The 25,276-nt window shown below is 42.5% G+C and overlaps 2 protein-coding genes across 7 annotated transcripts in view; one reads left to right on the forward strand and one right to left on the reverse strand.

Moving 5' to 3' along the window:
* The window catches only part of HACL1 (2-hydroxyacyl-CoA lyase 1), a 30,763-nt gene extending 30,156 nt beyond the window's left edge, over nucleotides 1-607 (reverse strand). The window contains exons 1-2 of one of the 3 annotated variants that reach the window (XM_081071303.1): nucleotides 455-607; nucleotides 131-227 (exon numbers count right to left, since the gene is read on the reverse strand). In XM_081071303.1, the coding sequence (XP_080927429.1) occupies nucleotides 131-220 (90 nt within the window). In that variant the 5' untranslated portion in view covers nucleotides 221-227; nucleotides 455-607. Of the gene's footprint in view, nucleotides 1-130; nucleotides 262-357 lie in introns of those variants that run through there. The other 2 variants (XM_081071301.1, XM_081071302.1) reach the window with 2 other exon arrangements.
* BTD (biotinidase) lies at nucleotides 133-23,343 on the forward strand. 4 transcript variants are annotated; one of them, XM_081071305.1, is made up of 5 exons: nucleotides 133-535; nucleotides 1,173-1,346; nucleotides 15,809-16,073; nucleotides 20,651-20,800; nucleotides 21,893-23,343. In XM_081071305.1, exons 3-5 carry the CDS (start codon nucleotides 15,813-15,815, stop codon nucleotides 23,063-23,065), a joined length of 1,584 nt encoding a protein of 527 aa, XP_080927431.1. In that variant the 5' UTR covers nucleotides 133-535; nucleotides 1,173-1,346; nucleotides 15,809-15,812; the 3' UTR covers nucleotides 23,066-23,343. The 4 variants fall into 4 exon arrangements, with proteins under 4 accessions (XP_080927431.1, XP_080927430.1, XP_080927433.1 ...); XM_081071304.1 differs by lacking the exon at nucleotides 1,173-1,346 and having other exon boundaries at nucleotides 135-535; XM_081071307.1 differs by lacking the exons at nucleotides 1,173-1,346; nucleotides 15,809-16,073 and having other exon boundaries at nucleotides 141-535.
* The last annotated feature ends 1,933 nt before the right edge of the window (nucleotides 23,344-25,276 follow it).

The raw sequence follows: 25,276 nt of genomic DNA on the forward strand, positions 1-25,276 counted from the left end.
ACGCCCGGGCCCCCGCCACGTGTCCCGGTCCTTCCCCCCCACGCCCACCGCTCTCCTCGTCTCCATGACAACAGCCTGGCCCCCGGGGGCCTCCGTAGGAGCCTCACCGCGCCGGGCAGCGCGGGCGTACTTGCGTTTTCAGGGCCTGGGCGACGACGGTAGCACCGGACACCTGCCCGTCTCCCCCGTCGCTGCGTTCTGCTGAGTTACTCTCCGCCATCTCCCACCTGAAAGGGCAACGCGCTCGCTCTCCGCAGCCAGCCGATGCAGGGTCCCCCTCCGAAAGGCGCCTGGAAGACGGCCGCCCAACAACTGCGGGACGCCCCCCTCGCCTCCGACAGGGAGGAAGCCACCCACCGCGTTAAACAGCGAGCAGGAAGGGAGGGGGCTAAGCTTCGTGGGCGCTCGGGGAAGAGAGGAGAATGTAAACACGCTCTTTAGTCAGCACCGTGACCTCTTGCATGCGCCTCCCCGGGCGCGGAGTCCGAGTGTCGGGCGTTGGAGCTGACAGGACGCCGCAACTCGCGCGGCGCAGGTAAGAAGCGGAACTTCGGAGGCCTCACCACCGACTGTTATCGTGAGCTTTTTCGGGGCCGCGTAGTCGGGGCGGAAGGAGGGCCGGTGGACGCGGAAGGGGGTGTGGCGCAGGCGCGCGCCGCTGGCCCCGCCCCCGCTGCTCTAGGGGCTTTGGGTCTGCGCTGCAAAGGCTCCTGGGACCGGGGCGGGCTGGAGGGCGCCTATCGTTGGACGAAGTCGTCGTTGGATCTTGCGGTGCATCCGCGTTCCCCGTGTGCTGGGCTGTTACTTACACGCGTTTTGACTTATGCTTTTATAACTTTGTGGCCTTGCAATCCGTGAAGCATATTAACACACGGATTTACGTGAATTAAATCCAGAATCGGATGTGTCCCCTTTACATTATAGATGAGGACACTCGCTTTTCCAAGCGAGAGATCAAGTACCTTGCCCAGAAGCATGGGGCCCAGACCAAGCTGCAGACTGCCAGTCTTGTACGCTATTCACTGTTAAGCCCTGGGCCACAAGAGATCAGAAGAGCCTCTTGATTCTAGTTACTTGTGACCTTTGGTTTCTCTAACCCTTGCCAAAACCCCACGTTGCTCTCCACTCTTCTCTTTCCAAAGTGAGAAAATGTGGGTTTTTGTCGTTCTTAGGTACATCGCCTACCGACAGCCAGGCCCTGCAGCTGATAACCTTTTAAAACACATTTTTTGAGTGAACACGATGCTTGCAATGGGCGATTTCTGAGGCTTTTATTTTACAGAGCGGAACTGTAAATAGCTGAGGATTTGAAGTGTTTTAAAGCAAAGACCAGGAATACGTGGAAGGTAAAGAGACAAGACAGGAGTGGGTCATGGGTAGCGAAATGAATGAAAAGCACCAGAAGTGAAAGGATTTGTAAACCCAGAGATTTTCAAACTATAGTCCTGGGCCCTTCCAAAAGATCTTCCTCTCCACGTTTCAAGCCCTAATTCCCACCCCAAGCAGAGAAGAGTGAAACAGTCTCAGACTTCATCTAAAAGAATGCAGATTTTGCCACCGACTCCAGAATGTATCCAAATTTTAATATTAAATGATCCTTTTATTTAGGTAAAATAAACATACAATTAAATGTACATATCCTAAATGTTAGATGAGTTGTGACAATGGTATATACCCATGTAACCAGCACTCAAAATAAGAATGACATTTTAAACTATGTACCTGGCAAGTAAAATTGACACTTCAGAAAGATGCAAAACGTTCTTTGTGTGGCTTTGAACAGTCCTTGGTGCAGATTCCCTGTCCCTGTTTGAGAAGTGTTAAAGGCAAAAACAAATGGACATTGGGCAGCCGGATGGCTCAGTTGGTTAGAGTGTGAGCTCTTAACAACAAGGTTGTCGGTTCGATTCCTACACGGGATGGTGGGCTCTGCCCCCTGCAACTAAAATTGAAAACAGGCGACTGGATTTGGAGCTGAGCTGTACCCTCCACAACTAGATTGAAGGACAATGACTTAGAGCTAATGGGCCCTGGAGAAACACGTTGTTCTCCAATATTACCCAATTTAAAAAAAAAAAAAGTTTGAACAAAAACAAATGGACAAATGGTAGCCTTGAAAATTCCCTGAGCAGACAAAACTAGTTTAGTCGTACAACCAAAGCTTAATTAAGCAGATTTTGCAAGACTAACTGACCTAGATCATTTTTTGCTTATGCCTCTGGAAATCATAACGAAAACTTGAACTGTTTCCCAAAGTTAATACAAGGTAACCACTGAAAATTCTAATAGTATAAACAGTTACTGCATATGCTTTATAGCGTACCCCTGAGCCTCATTCCGTGTTTTGATTTTTCTTCCTGTTTGCAAACTGTCTTTTTGGTGTGTGTACCATAAACCTTTACTAATTACTACTTCAGTGATTCATTGGGTATGCTTATGTATTTCTGAACTTTTGACAGAAGCGTGGGCCCCATCCCCTCTGTTAGGTAGTATTGTTTATATTCAGTACCTGTGTGACAGCCTCTACCCCTATTGTATCAGAGTCACTTGGAAGGCTTTTTAAAAATACAATTGCTTGGGCCTTACCCCACATCTGCGTCAGTGTCTTAGGACAAGTTAGGCACCTGTATTTTTTTAAAGCCGCCACCTAATTTTGATTTGCAGCCCGATTTAACCACCAGCTCTGTACTTATGCTCGAGGCATGAGTTAATAATTAAATGTAAGATTGCCTGTTACCAGAGTAATACTATTGATTAATTTGGACTTGCAAGTTCAAGATCAGTTTGACATGGGCAGCACAGACCCCATAGATGGTAGTTAGTCAGCTCATGGGAACTTGTGTTCACTTCTGTCTCAAAAGAAATACTGACAGAATCACTCAGTATAACACGTGGTGAAACTGAACTATGAATTGGAATAAATTCCCTGAATTCAGACTAACTGGTTTCGCAAAAGGATAAATGCTCAACTGACGGGGTTCTGCCCGTTAGCAAAGGGAAAAGTCAGTAAACTGTTTAAACTTGCTTTCACCTTTACACCTTTCAGTCCAGGATGAAATGTTCCTCTGTTCCCTTGAGTCTGATGATTCAGCAGAAGTGAGCAAAGTCCTCTCCTGCAGGACTAGCCAGTACTGGGAGCACCTCCTTTCAATCCAATTGTCATTGCAAGATTTCAGGATTCTTTCGTAATTTATCCAAGGCCCTTTTTGCAGACTTTGTTAAGGATTAACCACATTCATTATTACTTTTGTGGGTAATTTCATTTTGTTGGGGATTTTATTGGAATTTGATTTGTTTTTGTTTATGTATTGGTGGAAGGAGGTCAAAGGAAGAATAGGTTTAATTATTTTAAAGAAAAGGCTAAAGTAATGAGAGCAGAGTCAGTCATCAGAAAGTTTTCATACTGATTTTTCTATATGCAGGTCTAGAACTGAGACTGTGAATTAGTTGATGGCTTTCTTACATCTTGGTGAAGAGAATATCTAGGCAACCAGGTAATTTAGTAATAACAGTTGCAAATATTGGAGAAAATATACTCTCTAATGATTTAAAATGCAGCTCTTATAGGTAGCAGGTAACATTAGGCCCCAAAATTACGTCTTAATTTCAGTAAACTAAGAAGGACATTAAAAATCTTTGTGATTATTTAAAAGCATACCACTAGCTAACCTAGTGAGAAATAATCTCACAAACATTTCATCAAAATATGAAGTGGGTGGTTATTATCAAATGAAGAAATGCATTAGGGGTTTTGTGATGCCTTATAGAATGGCTGGAATCAAAGAAGAGAAAACTAAGATGGACTACCTTAAACACAAACAAAAATCAAGCAACAATAACAAAAGAGGAAATCTATGTACAACACTATTAAAACCAACATTGAAAATGGTACAGCAGGAAAAGTGCTGTAGGAAATATATCAACATAAACAGAACAGGAAATAAAATAATAAAATGGTTCTTTGAATAAAACAGGTTAGATTGATTTTGTTTGCTTCTCATTATTTTATGGACTGCAAAGTACCAAAGCTTAGACATTGACTTGAAGCAAAACCAGTGAAAAGCAACTTTATTATCAAACCGTCAGGGACCGATTTAATGCCTGTTAGCAGTGGACAGGCACTGGGAGTTTTTCCCAGTGACCTCTAGCCTAGAGAAAAGCTGGGCTCCTGCCCTTGGCCTTGGGCCAGCAAGCCCTTTACCTTTGCTCTGGCATTTTAATGCCAGGGAGAAACAGAGCAGGGAGCACTTCAGGCGCAGAAACTGAAGGAACGTTGTTACCCAGTTTTGACTTTGTCTTCATCCATTGTGGGTTTTTTTCTTTTGGGGGGGGGTTGTGTGTTTGTTTTTTAAGCAAATTTGTGTAGTTTGACATCAGCAATCTGATGAATAAGGATGTAAAATGCACTAGAAAATGGTGACAACTGGATGTCATGCTATGAGGACATAAGAGACTTATCTCAAATGGCTTAGAAACCATAATATCGTATTTCTTAATATGATAGAACTCCACACTTGGGGGTGGTTCTTGGGGTTTAGGGGTCGGGGTAGCAGCTATCACCTATGAAACCTGGTGTCAGTATTTAAATGTTTTCTGTTTTCATTTGTTTTCTTCTGTCTTGCCATTAACCTTCATTACATCCCCCTTTTTTTTGCTTTTTAAATTGTACTTATTGTTTTGTTTTGCTTTTAATCTGTTCTCTGTGTCAGCAAAACAAAGAATCAGCTCTAGGGTAGAATCTCTCCCAGGTTGGAGTTGGACTGAGCTGTAACCCCAGGTGAGGGACGTCTTCACAATGAGGAACTCAAGGCCTTAAACTTCTTTCTGCATCAAAACCTTTGATTCTGCATCAAACCTCTTTGGAGTTTAGCTGTGATTCATCGTTTTATTCACTTTTTTATGTATACTTAACATCTATGACATCTTTCAGACACATGAATAGGAACAAAGATTAATACACACCCATGTACCCAATCCCTAGCTTAAGAAATACATTTCAAATACATCGGAACCCCCTGTGTAGTGAAGGGTCACTATGCCATAGAGGTAAACACTACCTTGAATATGGTGTTTGTAATTCCCCCATTTTCCAGCTGATGGACAGTTAGGTTGATTTAGCTTTTCAGTGTTATAAACAGTTTTCTCTGAACATTCTTGCATGTCTCCTTGTGCACATTTTTTGTGTGTGTGTATGTATCTAGAGGTGGGTCATCATCAGTTTTACTAGATTTTGCCAAATTGGTCTCTAAAGTTATTGTACCAATTTATACTCCCACCAGCTGTTTGTAAGAGCTCCCCTTTCTCCACATCTTCAATTGTGGAAAGAAAATTTTTTTGCCAAGCTGAAGGATGTGAAATGGTTTCTCATTTCCATTTCCCTGACTGCTGATGAAGATATATCTGTATCATTACTGATGTAGATATATATAAGTTCAGAGTATTTCATGGAACTTGAGAAACTGATTCTGTAATATGTATGAAAGAGAAAAAGGCCAAGAATAGATCTAGAAGGCAGAATAATGGCCCCTCAAAGATGTTTACATCCTAATCCCCAGAACCTGTATGTTAGGTTTACAGGGCACAGAGGAACTCAGGTTGCTCAACAGCTGACTGTGACATGTGGAGATTATCCTAGATTGTCTGGGTAGGCTCAATGTAATCACTTGTGTCCTTGTGAGTGCAAGAGGGAAGCAGAAGACCAAGAATCCGAGGGATGGCAGCATGAGAAAGAGCCCAGTATTGCTCATTTTGAAGATGGAGTCAAGAATATAGGAAGCTATTAGAAGCTGGCAGGAAGAAGGCACAGATTCTCTCCTAAAATCTCCAGAAAACAATGTGGTCCAACCAACACTTTGATATGATCCCAGTGAGATCTATTTCAGTTTTCTGAATTATAGAACTGTAAGATAACAAATCTATGTTGTTTTAAGTCATTACGTTTGTGATAATTTGTTATAGCAGCAGTAGGAAACTAATTACAATAGACAAGATGGTTTCAGAAGAACAAAGTAGAAGGACTTGTCCTACCAATGTAAAGACTTATTTTAAAAATATAGAAATTAAGGTAGTATAGGATTAGTGTTGGGAAGGTAGTGCAGGAACAGGGAGGAACAGGGAGGCCAGAGACAGATGATGTGGAAACTTGACCTACGGCATTGTAGATCACTGGCATAAGAATGAACTACACTATACATGGGGCTTAGACAATGAATAGTTTGGTAAATTATGTCTACTAAAATGGCAGCAATTACTCCTCTTTCTTATAATGTGGTGAATTAAGCTGATATACTTTCTCATATTAAATGATTCATCATTCTTATGATAAACCCAACTTGGTCATGCTGATTGTCTTTTTATACATTAGTACTTAGTTCCTTTTGCTGTTATTTTTATTTAGGCTTCTGCATTTGTATTTGAGAGTGAGAGTCAACTACTATTTTCCCTTCTTGAATTCTCCTTATCTAGCTTGGATATCAAGGTTATACCATCTTTAAAAACAGTTTTAGAACAATTTGTATAAAATATGTATGTATAAAAAAAGATACACTATGTTTGTTTCCCTTAAATGTTTGGGAGCATTCCCCAGAAAAATAGACCCGGATTGGTGCTTTTAGAGAGAGGCTTTAGTAATTTAATTCTTCTGTAATTGGTCCACTTCATTTTTCTATCTTTTTTGGACTTAGTTTTGGTCAATTTTATTGCCTAGAAAATTAAGCATTTTATCCACGTATCCATTCAGCATACATTTGTTCCAGAACATCCAATATTCAGTTCTAAAATCTCTGTTGTAATCAGACCTATGTATGTTCCCTTTTAATTTTCTCTTTATGTTCATATATGTGTTTATTGCTTTTGTCGGTAATCAGTCTTGATAGAGGTTTGTTTATTTCATTAGTCTTTTCCAAGAATCAGTTTTGTTCCCAGGGCTTATTGTAGTAATGGCCAGTTCCAGATCTGAGCCAGGAAATGTATAAGATAAGCTGGGACATCTTTTAATGTCAGATTACAAAGAAGCTATCAGAAACTACTAGGGCACTGTCAAGAGGAATCAAGAGCCAACTTGAAGAGACTACCGCTGGCCAAGGATGGGATAGTTTGAGTTTCAGTAATGATAACAATTGTAATGGAAAGAAACCTACCAAAAATGTTTAAATCCATGAGTTCATAATGATATTTTTAAAAAATTGATCACCTTCAGAGAATAATAGAGAACCAATTTATTATCTTAAGAACTGATTTTGAAAGGAATGGGAGAGAGAATCTAGCATTTATCCTGCCTTTCCTATATGAACTGTACCACTAGATAACAAAATAGTAGATAAAATCTTTTTATAAAAGGTATTCGAATTAATAAGTAAAATGTAATGATGGAATACCAGCATTTCACATCCCCCAAGGAATAAAGATATAAGCATAGTACATAAAGTACTATGATCATGAAAAGGGAGCCAGCCATATGCTTCATGATGAAAGAACACACTACCACCCATAGTCTTGCCAAAGTGATGGAAACTGAGTCTGATTCAGTCTTTGGATCTGGATGCCAATTTGCAAGAAATACCAAGGAAAAGAAGAAGAGTTGGAAATCTTTGCATGTGCAAAAAAGCAAAATCCATTCTGTTGGTAAATCTGCAAGTCAAATGACCAGGCTACTTCAGCAGGTTGATTTTAAGAAAGTAAAAGGAATGGAAAAGGACCTATAAGTTCAAAGAGAGTTAAAGGGTATATCAATTGTTTTCAATTGGGAAGACTAAACTATAATGCTTAGGGATGCACATTGGGTGAAAAGCTTTTATTTTTTTCTAAAGGAAGTAATAAGTATAAGAGGGTAATGGTTACTTGGCCACTCATGGGTAGAGTTGCCATATTTTAAAAAACAAAACAGGACACTCAGGATTCCCAGTTAAATTTGAATGTCAGATAAACAATGGCTAATTTTTTAGTGTAAGTATGTCCCAACATACTTGTTTACCCAGAATTCAAACTTAACTGGACCTCCTGTGTTTTATCTGGCAAAATATTGATTTCATTCAAGATGGCAATGCAGCTTACTTCCCAGACTTCCTTGTAGCTAGCAGGAGTCTTGAGTCCTTGTGTGGCCCAAAGCAGATGAGATGAAGTCAGTGGGCAGGGTTTTGGGGAAAGCTGACTGAACCAGCAGGTACCCTCTTACTCTTCTTCCACACGGCATGGTATTGGAGTCGTAGCAGTCCTTTTGCAACCACAAGGTGACTCTAAAGATAGAAGTTTGCTTCTATCTTCACCAAGAGAGAAGGATCCTGGGTGGTAGGTAACATCATGGAGCTTCTACCTTTGTCAGGTTTTGTTATCAGAATTTTGTCACTTCATAAGAAAAACTTTTCTTCTTTTACTGTGTTCTGGAACACTAAGTAACTTGGGGATTATCTGTTCCTTTACAGTTGGTGAGAATCCCTCTGGAAACTATCTGGGCCTGTTTTGAGGGTGGAGGAGGGGAGGAAATATTTGTTATTTCTTCTGTTATTGTTAGCTTGGTTCAATTTTCTCTTTTATCTGACGTAAGTTTTGCTAAAATGCATTTTCCTAGGAAATTATCCATTTTATCTTAGTTTTCAAATTTGTCAGCATAGAATTGAATGAAGAGATTGTTCTTTATTATTTTAACTTCTGTATTCATAGATATTTCCTCATTATTACCTATTTTGCACATTTTTTCCCCTAATTAGATTTATCTACATAGATGACTTATCTATATAATTGTGTTTTGTTTTCTTCCCAGGACCAACCTCTTGGACTTATTTATTAGTTCCATCATTTTTCTATTTTCTAATTCATTAATTTCCATTTTTATTTTATTTCCTTCCTTCTGCTTTCCTGTGTACTACAATACTCTTATCCCTATTTTATAACTTCTATGTTCTCAAGTTTATAACATTAGCATTGTGTTATATAAACATAATACTCATTTTACTTTATATTTAAGGCTCATTGTAAGTTCTTTTGCCATAGTATTTCTATTTACCTCTTGGTTGACAGAAGTTTATCCTCTATGCCTTTTTTTTTTTTTTTTAAGGAGGGCACAGCTCACAGTGGCCCATGCAGGGATCGAACCAACAACCTTGGTGTTATCAACACCACGCTCTAACCAGCTGAGCTAACCGGCCATCCCGCCCTTGATCTTTTTATTGGGCTTCCCAAAGGATTCTTATTTTATCTTTAAATATCAGAACTTTTACTAGCCTATGTCCTGGTGTTGACATTCTCTTCCTTTCTTTCCTGAATTTTGGTGTGTCCTTTCAATTTATAAATTTAAATCTGCTTTTATTTCTGGAGTGTTTTCTTCAGTTCCATCTTTAAATATTCTTCCTGAATTATCTGTTGCTGTATAACAAATTAACCTTACCACACATGTAATAGCTTAAAATAAGGACCATTTATTATGTCCCAGTTTATGTGGGTCAGGAGTCTGAGCATAGCTTGACTGGGTCCTTTGCTCAGGCCCTGACAAGTCTACAGTGACAATGTCAGCTGGGTCCCCAGTCTTCTCTGAGGCAGAGTCCTATCCCAAGCTCAATTGCTTGTTGGACGAATAATTTCCTTGCAGCTGTAGAATTCCCCCTTGTGGCTTGATTCTTCAAAGACAGCAGGAGGGAAAGTGTCTAATAGAAATCTATCAACTACTCCTTTCCTATTCATTTAAAATCAGGAACTTTATTTAAACAAATGAAAACCAGTAACAACCTGGTTCTACAGTGATGCTCCTCTCAAGGCAAAGATAAGCCCTGAATCCTTTAACTGACCTCCATCAAATTGTTTTGGGGAGGTTTTCCCCCCATCAGTTTTAGTGTTTAAATACTTTGCTGCTTAAAGTGACTAAATATGGTAGAAACACTTTGAAATCGGCCACATTCTGTCAGCCCAATTGGAGAGGTACCTGGGAAATAAAGGTGATGGTTTGAACTCATGTCTTTCTTTCTTTTGGCTCCAGGACTAGTTAGTGGTGAGAATAGACTAGAAAGCAGGCCTCCTGGCTCCTGGTCCAGCCCTCCTAGCACATGTTGAAGAACTGGGGTAATTTATTAGTCAAACCTTCAAAGGCCACTGTGGAGTCTTCAGTGCAGCTGCAGCAGAATTAAACAGAAATTCGAAGTAGTACTCCGAAGGAAAATCCCGGTGGTCAGACCAGAGCAGGGGATTCCCAAATACGGGCACGACACTGAGACACCTGGAGGGCTTGAACACACAGATCCCTGCACCCCCATTTCCAGAAGTTTTGATTCAGTAGTTCTGGGGTAGGGCCTGAGAATACGCATTTTCCAACAAATCCTAAGTGATGGAGATGCTGAGGTCCTGGCCTGGGGTCACATTGGAAGAACCAAGGGCTAGAGGACAAAGGCAGGTAGCACGTGTATTCTGACTCCTATCTTTCCATCACCCTGAAGATAGCATTTCATCATCACCTGCTTTCACTGTTTTATGTGACAGGAAGATAAGTTGAAATAATGGATTTTAAAATGGCTTGAACACGTTACCGTGGAAGAGGTAAAATGTAATGTGGCATCAATATAACACATTGTTCCTATAGATCCCTTACCTCGGCCAGATTTCCCCATGCGTAGTGCTGTCTGTCACAGTGAGGTTGGGCTGCATCCCTTTGCACTCCGGTCAAATCTTTGGAGTGTACGACTGACTGTAAGAGAAGAAATCACAACACGTTTAAAACTTGTGACTATAGAAGATGCAATAGGTCCTGGGAACATGGCCAATAAAAAACAGCTTTTATGAGACCCCTATCTAGGAAAATCAAATGTTTTCTGGTTCGTTTGTTTTTTAACTGTAAAGGAGATAGATGAAGTATTAGAAATGAAAAGCAGAAGGAAAGGAGGGTAAAAGCCACCCGCTTACTGCTGTGAGAAGCACTGTTACTGTGGTACTTGGTTAATGATACTCAGTTTGTCCACAGGGTGGCAGTAGCAAACCTGTAGAATCAGTCTCAGCCGGGGCTCTTCTCTGTCTGCACAAAATGAAGCGGCCTTACTACGTTAAACACCTGGGCATTTCAGGAGAAGTTTTATTTGACTTAAATTATGAAGATAGTATCTTGTTTGAGGAAAAGGAAGATAACTTATATGTAAGTTCAAGTGTCAGGATCCCTTGATTGCTCACTGAGTGCTCTAAGATAAATTGGTCAACAGGGCAGAAAGAGGCCCTAAGCAAAGACCTGGCCCAGAGTTACACTTCCATATGTCACTCTCTCTCTCTCTCTTTTGAAGATAAATAGCTGGAATTTTTTAAAAGGTGAAGTCATAACTTCCCAGTTCAACTAGGAGGACTTGGTCGCTTATTCACTATTCCTTGTAAGTTCAGCCTTGAATTTTGACGTCATCACCCGTTCCACTCACAAGTGTTTACACTTGACTGTTCCCACTGAGACATCAAAAGTCTTGGTGGGCATGGGTTTGCATGAAGCTGTTCAAGCTAAAATCATTGCTGGGCTTCTTGTTCCAGAGGCCAATCATGGACAAGCTAACGAGCGAACTTCTAGCCCCATCAGGAAAGAAGCAGAAAACAAGAGGCTTTCTAGGACCTTTCTAAAAGGTCTCTTGGGATTTCTTTAAATTGAGATTATGTAAATTCGATGGATGTGGACATTATTTCTCCTCACGTAAAAGGATTTAGATATGGAAATCACAAAATTCATGAGAATAGGTTTAAAAATATTTGGACCCCAATAAACTTCAATTTAAAAAAATACTTAGAAGTTTACAAGTGTTTTTCTTGGCATTCTGTCACATGTACTTAGAGACGTGTGCTCTTCTGAGTCCTAATGATTTATCAGGTCTCTCAGGCTTTGTTCCAGAGGATGTGACATTTCCTCTGCTGATTCTTCCTACTCCTTTCCCAGTCATGGGACTGTTATTCTTCCTGACATGTAAAGAGTGACAAGTTCTTTTGGTAACAAGATCAATAGGTCTATATATAAATTTTAAAATGTATATACCTGCCTCTGAAATTATCTTATTAAGAATATCTTAATAATAATCCTTTCATTTTATTGCAAAAGACACTATTGTAATAGCAGGGCTAGGAAGGAAACACAGCTATTAATAATTATCAAGATGAATCATTTAAAAAGGTGGAGAAAAAAAGTTCCTTGTGTGTAAAAATATCTAGTGATTGACATGTTGCCAAATTTCCACAAAATAGATTTCCATGTCATTTAGACTGATTTCTTTTCCTCATATACCACAGGAACCTTCCTGATCAGGATTAGTATCGGGGGAACATTTTGCATTATGAAACGAGAAGCAGGGGCTTGTGTAGGGCAGTTAAACCATCAGGATGCTGGCTAAAGATATCACTCCAGCAATTCTCTCCCCACCCCATCCATGATTTCCTGTCTTCTGCATGTCTTCCTGCCTAGTGACATACTGTAAGGTCTTTTTGGTGTTTATTCTGCAGGCAGTGAGGAGTCTCTGGAAGATTTTGAGTAGAGGAGTGTCATGCATGATGGACTCCGGCTTTAACTGGTTCTCGTGGGCTGCTCTAATGAGATGAGAATGGAAGAGGACAGGGGCAACTGCAGGGAGATGTGTGGAGGCCAGTGAGGGGTCACTCTGAGCCCTGGGTCCCTGGGTTCCAGCCAACTCTTCTCCTTGCTGTCTCATGAACCTACCTGGCATCCTTCCACATGGGTGGACAGAGCCCCTCTGCCTGGAACACTTCCCCCGGGCATCCACATGACCTCCTCCCTCAAACACCACCTTCTCATTGAGGCCTTCCCTGCCCATACCACTTAAAATTGTCCCCCACCCAGACCAGGCCTCCCTCTTCCTTCCCTGTCTTTATTTCTCCTCTGCACTTATCACCATCTGACATACTAGGTATTTATTTGATTGTGGCTGGTTTATTCACACACCTAGAGTGGGCACTCCACGAGGAAGGGCTGGGCTTATTCCGTGCTGTATCCCTGACACCTACTCCTGCGTCTGGCGCACAGTTCGTGTCCCATGGATGCCTGAAGTGAGCCCTCCTGCCTCTGCTGTTCCCGGATGGTGGGATTCAGGGTGCTTCACGAGCTCATGCCCCCATCTCAGAGGGCTGTGGTGAGCAGAGTGTAAGAAGCAGGGTGTGGAGGCACATTGTCACCTCAATGGTGCATTCATTCCAGGCCCTTCCTGCAGGTTTGTCTCATCTATCAAATGCCCTCCAATGCAAGAGGAGGGCGTAACTACCTTTTCAGACTGGGCACACACCTCTCTCTAGTCACTGTTTTGTTTGTAGTCTAGGTCCTGGCCAGCTCTGAAGATGAATCAATTGCTGGATTCCAAGAACCTCATGACTTTCCAGAGCCCCCTTGTTTCCAGGGAGCCCCCACAGCTCCAGCCCGCCTGTGCATGCTATCATGAGCCCGCATGTGGTAACCGCTGAAAACTATCTGGGTGATGTCTCAGCCCTTCCAATCCTGCCCCCTTTAAAACCACCCTCCTCTCCTGCCTGCCGTGCCCTTCAGAGTCCCTGCTCTGACCTTGTTTGTTTTTTTCTGAGACCGTTGTGTGGAGCCAAATAAAGAGGGAAAACCGGCACTTGCAAACGTGGTTAAGATGGCTGCTATTTCACCACTCCTGGGGAAAGGAGAACTGTTGTTCCTTTTTTTATTATAATTACTCATTCTCTCCTACCTCATTAAGCTTGCTTCTTTCTAGCAGGAATACCTGGTTGAATCTGCATAACCTCTTATTATCAACCTACCTTTGTTCACACACAAAGGATTGCCACCTACAGCTCTCCTACTAGGTTCCTTTTGTAAATAATCTAAATTTTATTTTCTCAAAATAGAAAGAAATGTGATAACTTGCTGGTTCCATGTTTCCTTGTTTTGCTAGATTGCAAATCCCTGAAACTTCTAAACAAATGTTCTGTGTCCCCAAATTGGTGGTTTACAGCTCTTAGTTGAGAAAGGGGGATGTCGTGAAGGCCACTCGTGGCCCCAGGGACTCCTGACTTGCCTCCACCAGGCACAGGCTCACATGCCTCTCCTCCTTCCTCCCCAGCCTCAGTTTCCCCACCTATTAGTGAGGCCATAGCCTTATTCTCAACTATATTAGCATTGTGACTGTGACTTTGAAAAATCTCTCCCCCAAAACCACTCCCCATTATCATCATTATGAAAGAAGAGATGGAATGGAACATAGATTTTGAGACTTTTAAGTCTTCCTTGCTGGTCTTCAGAGCCAAAATTCTGATTATAAAAGCTTATCAATTATACTTTTGTTTCAACTCAAAAACTCATGACTGCTCACTGAAAGGCCCCTTATTCTCATCCTAAAACATTGTTGGCAGTGTATACCCAAGAGGAATGGCAACAAGTACTGAGGTTTGGTGTTTGGATTGTACATTTATTCCCGGGAGAAAGAAGTAAGAGTTTGAGAGGGGGCAGGTTTGGGGGGGGAGCAGAACACCACTTATTCTGAAAAGTATTTGATTTTCGGAGGATTCTGACGGAACATCCCTAGTCCTTGTTCTGTTGCTGAAAATAATTATGATTACTTTTGTTTCTGGAACTCTTGAGAGGAAAAAAAATTTGCAGCCTGGAGGGGGAAAAAAAAATTGCAGCCTAGATGGTTTAGTTTTGAAATGCGAACACAGGAGTTATGAGTCAGACATGGGCAGGGTGTCCTTTTCTTTTTACAGAGAGGCAATATGATTCCTCGATTTGTCTTTGTTCTCTTGATGTTTAATCTGGGCAGTTGGTTGGCACCGGCACATCTCCACACGGCCCCACCTTGGCACACCACCTGGTAAATCTGTGGGCCAGAGGAGCGGCTTCCGCTGGGAGGCCAGGCTGGTTTTCAAGGTAGAATTGGATTATTCACTCTAAAGCACCTAGTAACACAAAAGGACTAGAAATAAAAACTCCTTTTCTTGGGGGAGAAAGGCACAAGGAAGTGTCATTGTAAGTGACTTAATTTACTTCTAATCTCTTATGGGAGGAGCTACAGAGCTGAGTTTACTTTCTAGAAAATTCTTTTTATTTCTAGTTTATTTCTAGGTAATTGAATTTCAGCACCGCAAAAGGATTTTCTTTCCAAATGAGTAAGCTTTCGAGTAAGAGTTTTGGAGGCACAGAGACAGAGCTTGAGAAAGAGATGATGGGCAAGGGCAATTGTGAAGTTCAAGGAGGGAAAAAAAAGTCAGGCTTTGGTTGGGGGACTTCCTTTACGTGTCCCTCACAGAGTGTGATGTTGGCATTTAGGTAGAAGTCAGCAGCTTCTCTGCACCAAACAAAGAAGGCTGTGCTGCGTAAAGGGAGCCTTACTCTTTATATTCATTACTAACCAAAGAAATGCACGGAGAATTTTAAACCACCAGGGTTTTACGGCTAGGAAAGCCAAGCTGTACTATTAGAATCATGGCAATCATAGCTCCTATAGATAGTTGACCTGTAGTATGTGTGTGCGTGTGTGTAGAAGGCAGGTGGTTGTATGTGGACTATGTCACAGAATTAGGTAAAAGAATCGGCATGATTATTATTGCCTAACACGTAAGTGTACAGCTAGAGAAGTGAGTAGTGACACAAACACTGCATCTGTTTTGGAAATGTTCTAAAACCAGACGATTAACACAGTGAGCCATTTTAAACGGAGCTTGCTATGCGTTTGGAGAGAAACACATACCCTTTTATTAGAAACATGAAACAAACTCTTTGAGCGGCAGTATCATGGCGGGTGAGTTTAATTGCTGGGATTAATAAATCACAGTTGCAAAAGTTAAATTCTTGGCAGGATTCTTTATTCAGCTGTTTTCCCCTGGCCTCATTACATTCCAGATTTATGGTCTGCATTATGTCTGGAGCCAGCAGTCGGCTGGCTTTTCTCCTTTGCGGCTTTTACATGGTGGCGCTGGGAGTCCACGCCACGGAGCACTGCGTGGCCGAAGATCACGAGACTGACTATTACATGGCCGCCGTGTATGAACACCGGTCGATCTTGAGTCCGAACCCTCTGGCTCTCACCAGCCGCACGCAGGCTTTGGAGCTGATGAATCAGAACCTTGACATCTATGAACAACAAGTGATGACTGCAGCCCAAAAGGCAAGACGTGCTCCTGGGTTAGAGCCTCAGCTGGGTTCTCAGAACAGGGCAAACTGTTCTTTAGCCCTCAGTTGGGGGTTCCAGCAGCCCCTCTGGCAAATTGGTCCAGCAGGTGAAGCTGAGTTGAAGTAGTCAGTGGGCGAGAATCTTGCCACTCAGAGAGTGGTCCATGGACCAGCAGCATCAGCAGTGCTTCGGAGCTTGTGAGAGATGCAGAGTTGGGGCCCCACCCAGATTGCTGAGTCAGAATTTACATGTTAGCAAGATCCTCAGATGATGCTTTTCACCTCAAGTCTGAGAAGCTGTGGCTAGATCCCTGGTTCTCGAATGTGGCTGTGGGGAGGAATTGCTTGGCCAATTGTAAACAAATGTGAGTGCCTGGGTTCCACACCTGCAGAGCCGGATGGGGCATGGGCTGGGCATTGGGATTTTTAATGCTCCCCAGTAGATTCTGATAGGCAGAAAAATCTGAAAACCATCAGGCATGATGGCCTCTCTTATACTCTGAGGGTTTCCAAGGTGAACTGAAATAGCAAGCATCCACAGAACTGCCATTTGCTGCCTTCAGATTATTTGGGGTTCATTTCTAGTCTCAGCGCCAGGATTGAACAGTCTTGAGAACTCGATCCAGACAGCACTGAGCCCAAAGGAACAAAGGGAGGTCGGTGCCAGCCTTTGTGAAGGTTTCCTGCTTTTGGCCCACGTTTCCCACTCCTGCCAGGAAGGGTGGGGCAGAGAGGGAAATGTCAGTGCCAGATGTTACTGTAAGAAAATGCCCTGTTGGGAAACTCATAACCAAAGGGAAGTTTGGGTTTTAACCCTGGTGGTGGGGTGACCAAGCCCAGCTGTTTGAGGAGGCCCTGCTCAGCCTCAACGGGAGGTAAACTCCATGTGAGGAAAACCTTCCTGTGTCTGCGAGTTTAGAGGACAGAACCAGTCATGCCATCAGGTGCTGTCCCTGTCTCTGATTGGGGTATTGGGATTGCCTGGACTGCCACTATCTATGGCTACGTTTAAAAATTCTAGCCTATAATGTGCGTACGCATGTGTGCCTGCACACACACACACACACACACACACACACCCCTAATGTTGGAAGGGAGCTTAAAGACCTGGTCCGATCTCTTCTGATGAGTGACACTCTCTCTTTTGTTCCCAACCTGCCATCCAGTTTCTCCTTGAACACCTTCAGTGACCCAGAACCCCTGTCTCACAGGTCCACTGCTTCCAGTTGAGGACAGTGGGAACTTCTGGAAAGGTCTTCCTTTCAATGAGCAACAGTCGGCCTCCCTGTACCTGCCACCCATTGTTCTGTCGTCTGAGCTAAACAGAGCAGACCGAGTCCCTTCCCACAGCATGCCACCGTCAGGTTTGAGGGCTTCATGGCCCTCCTTGCATCTCTGGCCCAGGCTGCATATCCCTACTCCCACCCACAGTTCTTTGAGAGGTGAGGTTGTCAGACCTTCCACAACGATTTCCTTGGTTATCTCCCTGCCCACAGCTCTGCGTCGTTCTCCTAATTCTGCCTGACGAGAGCCGGGTGAAGGAGATCTATCACCATTCTCATTCTAGAAAACGTTGGGCAGTCACATGTCACTGTGAATTCGTAAGGCGCTTGCTCCCAACTAAAACTCCTGAGCTTTCTTTACACACACAGACACAAGCTGCCATTTCCATCCTGTACTTATAAAGTTGATTTATTTAAATCGAGAGCACGACTTCACATTCATGCTCTTAAATTTCATCATCCCAGCCTGCTGGGCTATTTGGGGATCTTTCCTGATATCCAGCATTTCAGTTACTTTCTTGTCATTCACACATTTGATAGACACGTCACTGATGTCTACGAGGAAACAGACCCCACACTGTGGCCTCAGACCTCCTGATGTGCATTCTCTGCACACAGGCGCTTACTCGCATGCCACAAAGTGTCACCCACCTCTAACTCTCCATCCTGCCACAAGACCATTTTAAGACGTTTGGCAACTGCCATCCTGAAACCCAGAGACTGACTGTAGCGTCCCCCTGCATTTTAATAACCTGCCCCCAAATGAAACATATAACATGTTTTTGTCAAACCTGTGCTATCTGAAAGACATCATTCCTTCTCTCTTTGTGGTCCAGAAGCAGAGAGGAAGTTGTTGATCTGATCATTTTAGTGTTTATAGATATCTTGGCTCCCCTAGGTGATTATGTGTATTAAAGTAACTTCTAAGACAAATTGATACCAAGCATATGTCAGAGTTTTATATCAAACTTTTGATAAAGGTAAAGGTTCCTGAACAAGTCAATTGAAATATTTTTTTCTTGGTAGAGGCATTTATAGGGAAGAAAAGGAATCCAGCTTAAAGATATTAGTCTAGTCAGTCACCTCAGTGGGCAACGTTAATGCCTCCGGAATTCTTGATCTCATGGAGGTCTATCAGAAAATTGCTCAAGCCATTTTCCAGGAATGCTGCTTACTTTCTAGAACTCTCCTAGAATGGATTGGTAATCACATCAGACCCATGTTCTGCCCCTGCTCAGGTTTGGTTCCTCTCCTCACTCCTGGCAGATATGTATTCTGTAAATGCAATTCAATTTTAATATTAATCTGGTATGTATACATAACTTAAATGTCATTGTCCTTAAAAAAAAAACTATTCAGTGCTCTCAAAGTTCTTTTTTTTTAATACAGGAAAATATTTGTCTAAGTGTAATTTTCAAAAAGTTAAAAACATGGCTCACACAAACATAAAATGAACATGTGTCAGAGCTTTGATTTAACTCATTAATCAATGAAGGAACCAATAAGATGGTAAAGTTGATTCAAAAGAGAGTTCTGTGTACCAGTCAAATGAATGTTGAAGTGAATTTGCTAGGAGATACAAACTGGCTCATATCCTGCAAGGCAATGAAATGATAATCTTTAGCATAATGTTTTATTAAATAACAAAATCAAACAGTGGTACAGTCACTAGATAAATGATCCTTGAGCGAGGTTAATCAGTACCCTAGTGTATCCTACAAAGGCATACATTCTTCATCTAGCTGTTTCCAAGTTTGCGATGTTTTTTTTCTTTACAATGCAATTAGATGACCAGTCTCATACTACACTGGAGGGAGTGTACATTGGTACAATCTTTCTGGAAAGCTAATTGGCAGTATATGTTAAGAACGTATAACTTTTCATACCCTTGACTAGTGTTTTCACTTGTAAGACTTATTCTAAAGAAATAAGCAGAGATCCAATCAAAGATTTGTGTACAATACTCATTCACTAAGTGTTTTGAGCAGCTGTGTGCAGATGGTCACCACAGTTTTCTTTTGCTTACAAAAAATTGGAAACAATTCAAATGCCCAATAATAATCAGTAAACTGTGGTGTTCTCTTAAACATAATGTGGCAATTACAAATGATATTTTTGAAGGTATATTTATAGTCTTGATGTTCTACATAGTGCAAAAGTGAGGATGGAAAAACTATATATTATCTCAATCATATACATAAATACTGAGAGAGGCAGAGAGAGAAAATGAAGATAGCCAAGATATTGACAAAAAGTATCTTCATGTGATCATGTGAATTCTTTATATTTTTGTCCAATTTTTCCACAGGTAAACTTTTGAAACTTTTATAACCACACACAAAAAAATATATAGAGTTTTCACTGCATTCCAGAAATAAGTGACCCCAAGTGCCTGTTATTTTTGATTATTCATGTCTTCTCTGCATTCTTCCTGCCCTTTCACTTTGGGGCAATGTTTCAGGCTTGACATTTGAAACCTTGTAGGTGGAGAATAGCAGAAGCATGAGGCCCTGCTGCTGAGAGCTGAGGGCTGCCCTGTTTATTTGGATTTTCCTAGGTTGCTGCAGACATCACATGGAGCCCAGGGGTCTCCGGCTGTGGGAAAAGGCCATTAGTGTGTTCAGGAAGCCACAGGTAAAGGGAGCCTCCTAATTCCCAGTTGGAGAATTGCAAGTTAGAGCAAGTCCATGTTTCTATGCTGAAATCAATACACTTGACTTTTAGCCACGAGCTCAGTGGCTCCCATCCTTGGATACACATTGGAATCACATGCAGACCTTTAAACAAACACCGTTGCCAGGACCCCACTCACAATCAATTGAAGCAGACTTTTTGGGTGTGGGCCCCGGCATCACTCCTAGACCCTAAACAAGGGATGTTTTTACAGAAATTACCCATCTGATTTAGAAGTGCAATGAAGGTTAATGAGCCCAAGATTCAAGGCCTTTGATAGCTGTTCCCATCTCCCATTGCACCCCCAAGAACTCCAGACCCGTTTGCTTGGCATAGTCCTGTTCCTTTCAACCCTCCTTCCTTAGACATGCCCCAGGTACAGTTAATGGTTGTTTCTAGAGGACTTTGTTCCCTCAGAATTAGGCCAAATGGGATGGCTTCCCCAAGACTAAGATCCCTGCTGAAAGTTCAGCCACCATCTTTTTATCTCTGGTTCCTGGTACATAGCCATTGCTTGATGGCTGTCAGAAGATGAATGAAAGGATGAGTAAATGAAGGAAGTGATGCTTCCCATTATCTGATAACATACTATAATTTGATGTTTTTGACTTAACAGGGTGTACAGATTATAGTGTTTCCAGAAGATGGCATTCATGGATTCAACTTTACAAGAACATCCATTTACCCATTTTTGGACTTCATGCCATCTCCCCAGTTGGTCAGGTGGAACCCATGCCTGGAGCCTCACCGATTCAATGACACAGAGGTATGTGAGGGTCTCAGCCTTCTTCCTCAGTAGGTGAAGGCATGCGGAGATGAACCAAGCCGGGGGCCAGAAGCCAAGACATGATAAATGAGGCTGAAAGGGAACCCTAGGATCCTGAAAATGAAACCCAAACTCCCCGAATTCCATGTGCCATACATTCATGCAGTTACAGAATGTCTGGTACTACGAAGCATTTACTCATGTATGGGTTATTCTCTTTATTAATTACACAAGAAATGCATGAATATATGCTTATTAAACAAACAGAAGTAAAAAAATGAAAGCCCACCTTCAATGCACTCCATCTCTTATTCTTCCCTTCCTAGAAAAACTGCCATCAACAATTTGATGTGCATCCAACTGTATTTTTTTATGCATTTTATAATTATTGACAGCCGCTTTTTTTAACTGTATGGTTATTTTTTAAACTCTTGCTATTATAAGCAATGTTTCAATGACTATACTTGTACATATATTATTATAAACATGTCTAAGTTTTTCTGTAAAATAAGATTCCTAGAAATGAAATTTCTCAGCAGAGGATATGCACATTTTAAGTTATTTTAAACTGCCAAATTTCCCCTTTAAAAGATTTTGAGGGGTGGCCGGTGAGCTTGGTTGGTCCAAGTGAGGTGCTGGTAGCACCAAGGTTGCTGGTTCGATCCCCACATGGGCCACTGAGCTATGCCCTCCTTAAAAAAAAAAAGATTTTGATTTTACTTTACATCCCCCGTAATAGTGTATGAGTGCTTGTTTTCCCACCCTTGGGTCAATGTAAGGGAATAATCTTTTGAATTTTTGCCAGTCTTATGAAGGTGAAAAATATCTCGCTGTTATTTGGATTTGCATTTCCTTGTGGCTAACAAGGTTGCACATCTTCTCAGATGTTTGTTGGCCATTTGTATTTGCCCTTCTAGGAATCACCTGTTCATATCCTTTGCACATTTTCAGTAGTGGTTGCTTTTTGTAGTGATTTATGATAGCTGTTTACATATTATGGACACAATACAGGGACTTTTCTATTTTTAAATTATGGGGCAAAAGGCAGGATTTTAAAATTCCATTTATTTATACCTTTTTTTCCTCCTCTAGATCCTCCAGCGCCTGAGTTGTATGGCTATCAAAGGAGATATGTTCCTGGTGGCCAATCTCGGGACAAAGCAGCCTTGTCATGGCGGAGACCGAGGGTGCCCACGTGATGGAAGATACCAGTTTAACACAAATGTCGTGTTCAGTAATAATGGAACCTTAGTGGACTCCTACCGCAAATCCAACCTCTACTTTGAGGCAGCTTTTGATACTTCTCTCCAAGTGGATCACACCATCTTCGAAACCCCTTTTGCTGGCAAGTTTGGCGTCTTCACTTGCTTTGATATATTATTCTTTGACCCTGCCATCAGACTCCTCGGAGACTCTGAGGTGAAGCATATTGTGTTTCCGGCTGCCTGGATGAACCAGCTCCCGCTCTTGGCTGCTATTCAGATTCAGAGTGCTTTCGCCATAGCCTTTGGTGTCAACTTACTGGCTGCTAACATCCACCACCCATCTCTGGGGATGACAGGAAGTGGTATACACACCCCTCTGAAGTCCGTTTGGCACCATGACATGGAAAACCTCACAGGTCACCTTATAATTGCTGAGGTAGCCAAAAATCCACAGGGTCTCGTTGGCACAGAGAATGCCACAGATAAAATGGACCCATCCCATGGTAAATTTTTAAAAATCTTAGCAGGTGATCCATACTGCGAGAAGGATTCTCAGGAAGTCCATTGTGATGAAGCCACCAAATGGAACATGAATGCTGCTCCCACATTTTACTCTGAGATGATGTATGACAATTTCACACTGGTCCCGGTGTGGGAAAAGGAAGGCTATCTCCGAGTCTGTGCGAATAGCCTCTGCTGTTCTTTACTTTACCAGAGGCCCACTTTGTCCAAAGAGCTGTATGCCCTGGGGGTCTTTGATGGCCTTCACACCGTGCACGGCACTTACTATGTTCAAGTTTGCGCCCTGGTCAAGTGCGGTGGTCTTGGCTTTGACACCTGTGGACAGGAGGTCACAGAGGCCACAGGGGTTTTTGAGTTTCACCTTTGGGGGAACTTCAGTACATCCTATATCTTTCCTATGATTCTGACCTCAGGGATGACCCTGGAAACCCCTGACCAGCTCGGCTGGGAGAATGACCACTATTTCCTGAGAAAGAGCAGATTGTCCTCTGGCCTGGTGACGGCGGCCCTCTATGGGCGGTTGTATGAGAGGGACTGAGGAAAGTGTGGGGTGGGCTCTGGCCGCTATGTGGACAGCCCTGCACTGGCACAGGCCACAGCTCAGAAGCACTGGGACCACCCTGGGGGCTGTGGGAGGAAGTAGGGGAGGCAGATCCCCAGGGTCTCATCCTCTTAAATTCAAATTACTGAGACATTGGCTAGTATTTTCTACTCACGTTTGTCTTTTTCAGGCCACATCTTCCTCAGCAAATCTCTCATTACACAATTGGTTTTAAGAGCTAAAACAAAAATAAATGTTTTATCCATCCACAAAGCAGTGGTGTGTGTGTGTGTGTTTTTTTTTCCTTGTTCTTGTTGATCAGTGACACCCAAGACATACAGGTATTTCACAAGCCTCAAACATTTTCTAAGGGAAGAAACAAACTGTCAAAGCAAAAGCTGCATGAGAAGTGGCTGCCAGGGGCCCTTTTCCATTCTAGTTGACCAGAATTCTGTCCAGATGAAATGGTGACAGCAGAGCCACCAGCAATACCAGAAATGTGGATCTTCAAACAGCTTTTAAAAATAGAAGGGACATTTCCCTCACATCTGCCTTTCTGTCAGTAAACGGAATGTGTCGGGCAGGACTCAGAATAACTGGAAAGAAAGAGTGCAGTGCCCCAGAGAGACAGGCACTAGAAGAAAGTGCTGAAGAGAGGGGCAGCAGTGGGAAGATATGAGTCACAGGATTCTTTCTGCACCACGTGTCTCATCCAGGGTTTCCAGGGAACTTAATAAATCACACCAGCTTCGGGCAAGAGCTTTACAGTTTCCCAACTGTGAGGGATGGAATGGTACTGGTAGATTCGCTTCCCAGCCCCAGGAGGGCCTTCCCTGCAGAGAGAGGCACCACACATCTTGAAGAGATGTTGCAAGAACTACTGTAGAGGTTGGCCTGCTTTCGTCATTCATTTAATCACTCAACAGGTGTTTTTGGACAGCCTACTACCAGGTACAGAGCAAGGACCTCCCACCATATTAGTTCCAGATGCAAAATCATCATAGTCAGTAGGTGAAGACATGGTTAGGCCACTGATTTGTGAATTATTTGTATCCGACATTTCAAAGTCATTTTGACTATGCCTAGTAACTGTTTCCGATCATTTTTAAAGTGAAAAATAGAGCATGGTTAGAGGGTTGATCATTAGCCACCTGTGGTTTGACTCTTCAATGTTGGGGCTTTTTACTTTTATCCCCTTTTAAAATTAGGTTTTTAAAAACAGTATGTGCACATACACAATTCTATAAAGTGAAAAATGAAATTTCTTCCCCATCCCCCTGCAGTGTCCAGGCCTTTTTCTGGCTTTTAGGCAGGAACATAAAGAGCATAGATGCTGGAATCAGACTGACCAGGTTTACCCCCTCGGCCTCATGGTTTGCTCTTCATTACATAGACTTTGGACAATTTATTTAAACCTTGATGTGGCCCAGTTCTCTCATTGGTGGAATGTGTACTGAGTACTCCATGTGGGAAAGAAGCAAAGGCCCTTGCTGACTCACGGTTCACCCACAAAGCCCTGGAATGAATCACGTCGTTAGGGAATAAGCAGGAACAACTCAGATTCCTGAGGAAGCCCTGGGAAGTCCCCCTGGAGCCGGAGTAGGACCTCTCCCACCAAATGACAGAGCTTGCCTGCCCTCCCCGGGGCAGACCCTGCCAGGGGCAGTGAGCTGGCAGGCAGCGTGGGCTCCGGATGTGGCTGTCCACCGCCCACGGAGTGTCCCTGCCCCAAGCCCCAGGGAAACAGAAATTATCTTAAAAATGCATACTGTTGCTTCGTGCCAAGATGATTCAAATCAGCCTGAGGAAGAGACAGGAAAGCTAGTCCTAAGTACAGACCTTGGTGGAACTCCTTCACCCAGTAAACATTTATGAAGCGCCTGCTGGATGCACATTCTGTCCTGAGCAGAACACCTAGAAGGTGTTCAGTTACTTTCTACTGACAATTTAGAACTAACTGCTCATGAAGTAGAAATGGGGTGGGGGGGGGTGGGGGAGGACTGAAAAATGGTGGTGAAACAAAATATTTTTACAGTAAAAAGAAGTTGCTGCCAGACGGCAGGACAACGCGGAGGACGGGAAAATGAGTAAAATAAATAATTTTCAGGGGGAAAAAGAGTACACCTATGACTAATGGTTGTGATATGCTTTTTGTCAACTGTGATCCTGAAATTCAGGAAGCAAGTGGCAATCTTGACTATAACATCG

The sequence above is a fragment of the Rhinolophus hipposideros genome, assembly GCF_964194185.1.
Source record: "Rhinolophus hipposideros genome assembly, chromosome: 14".
Taxonomy (NCBI): domain Eukaryota; kingdom Metazoa; phylum Chordata; class Mammalia; order Chiroptera; family Rhinolophidae; genus Rhinolophus; species Rhinolophus hipposideros.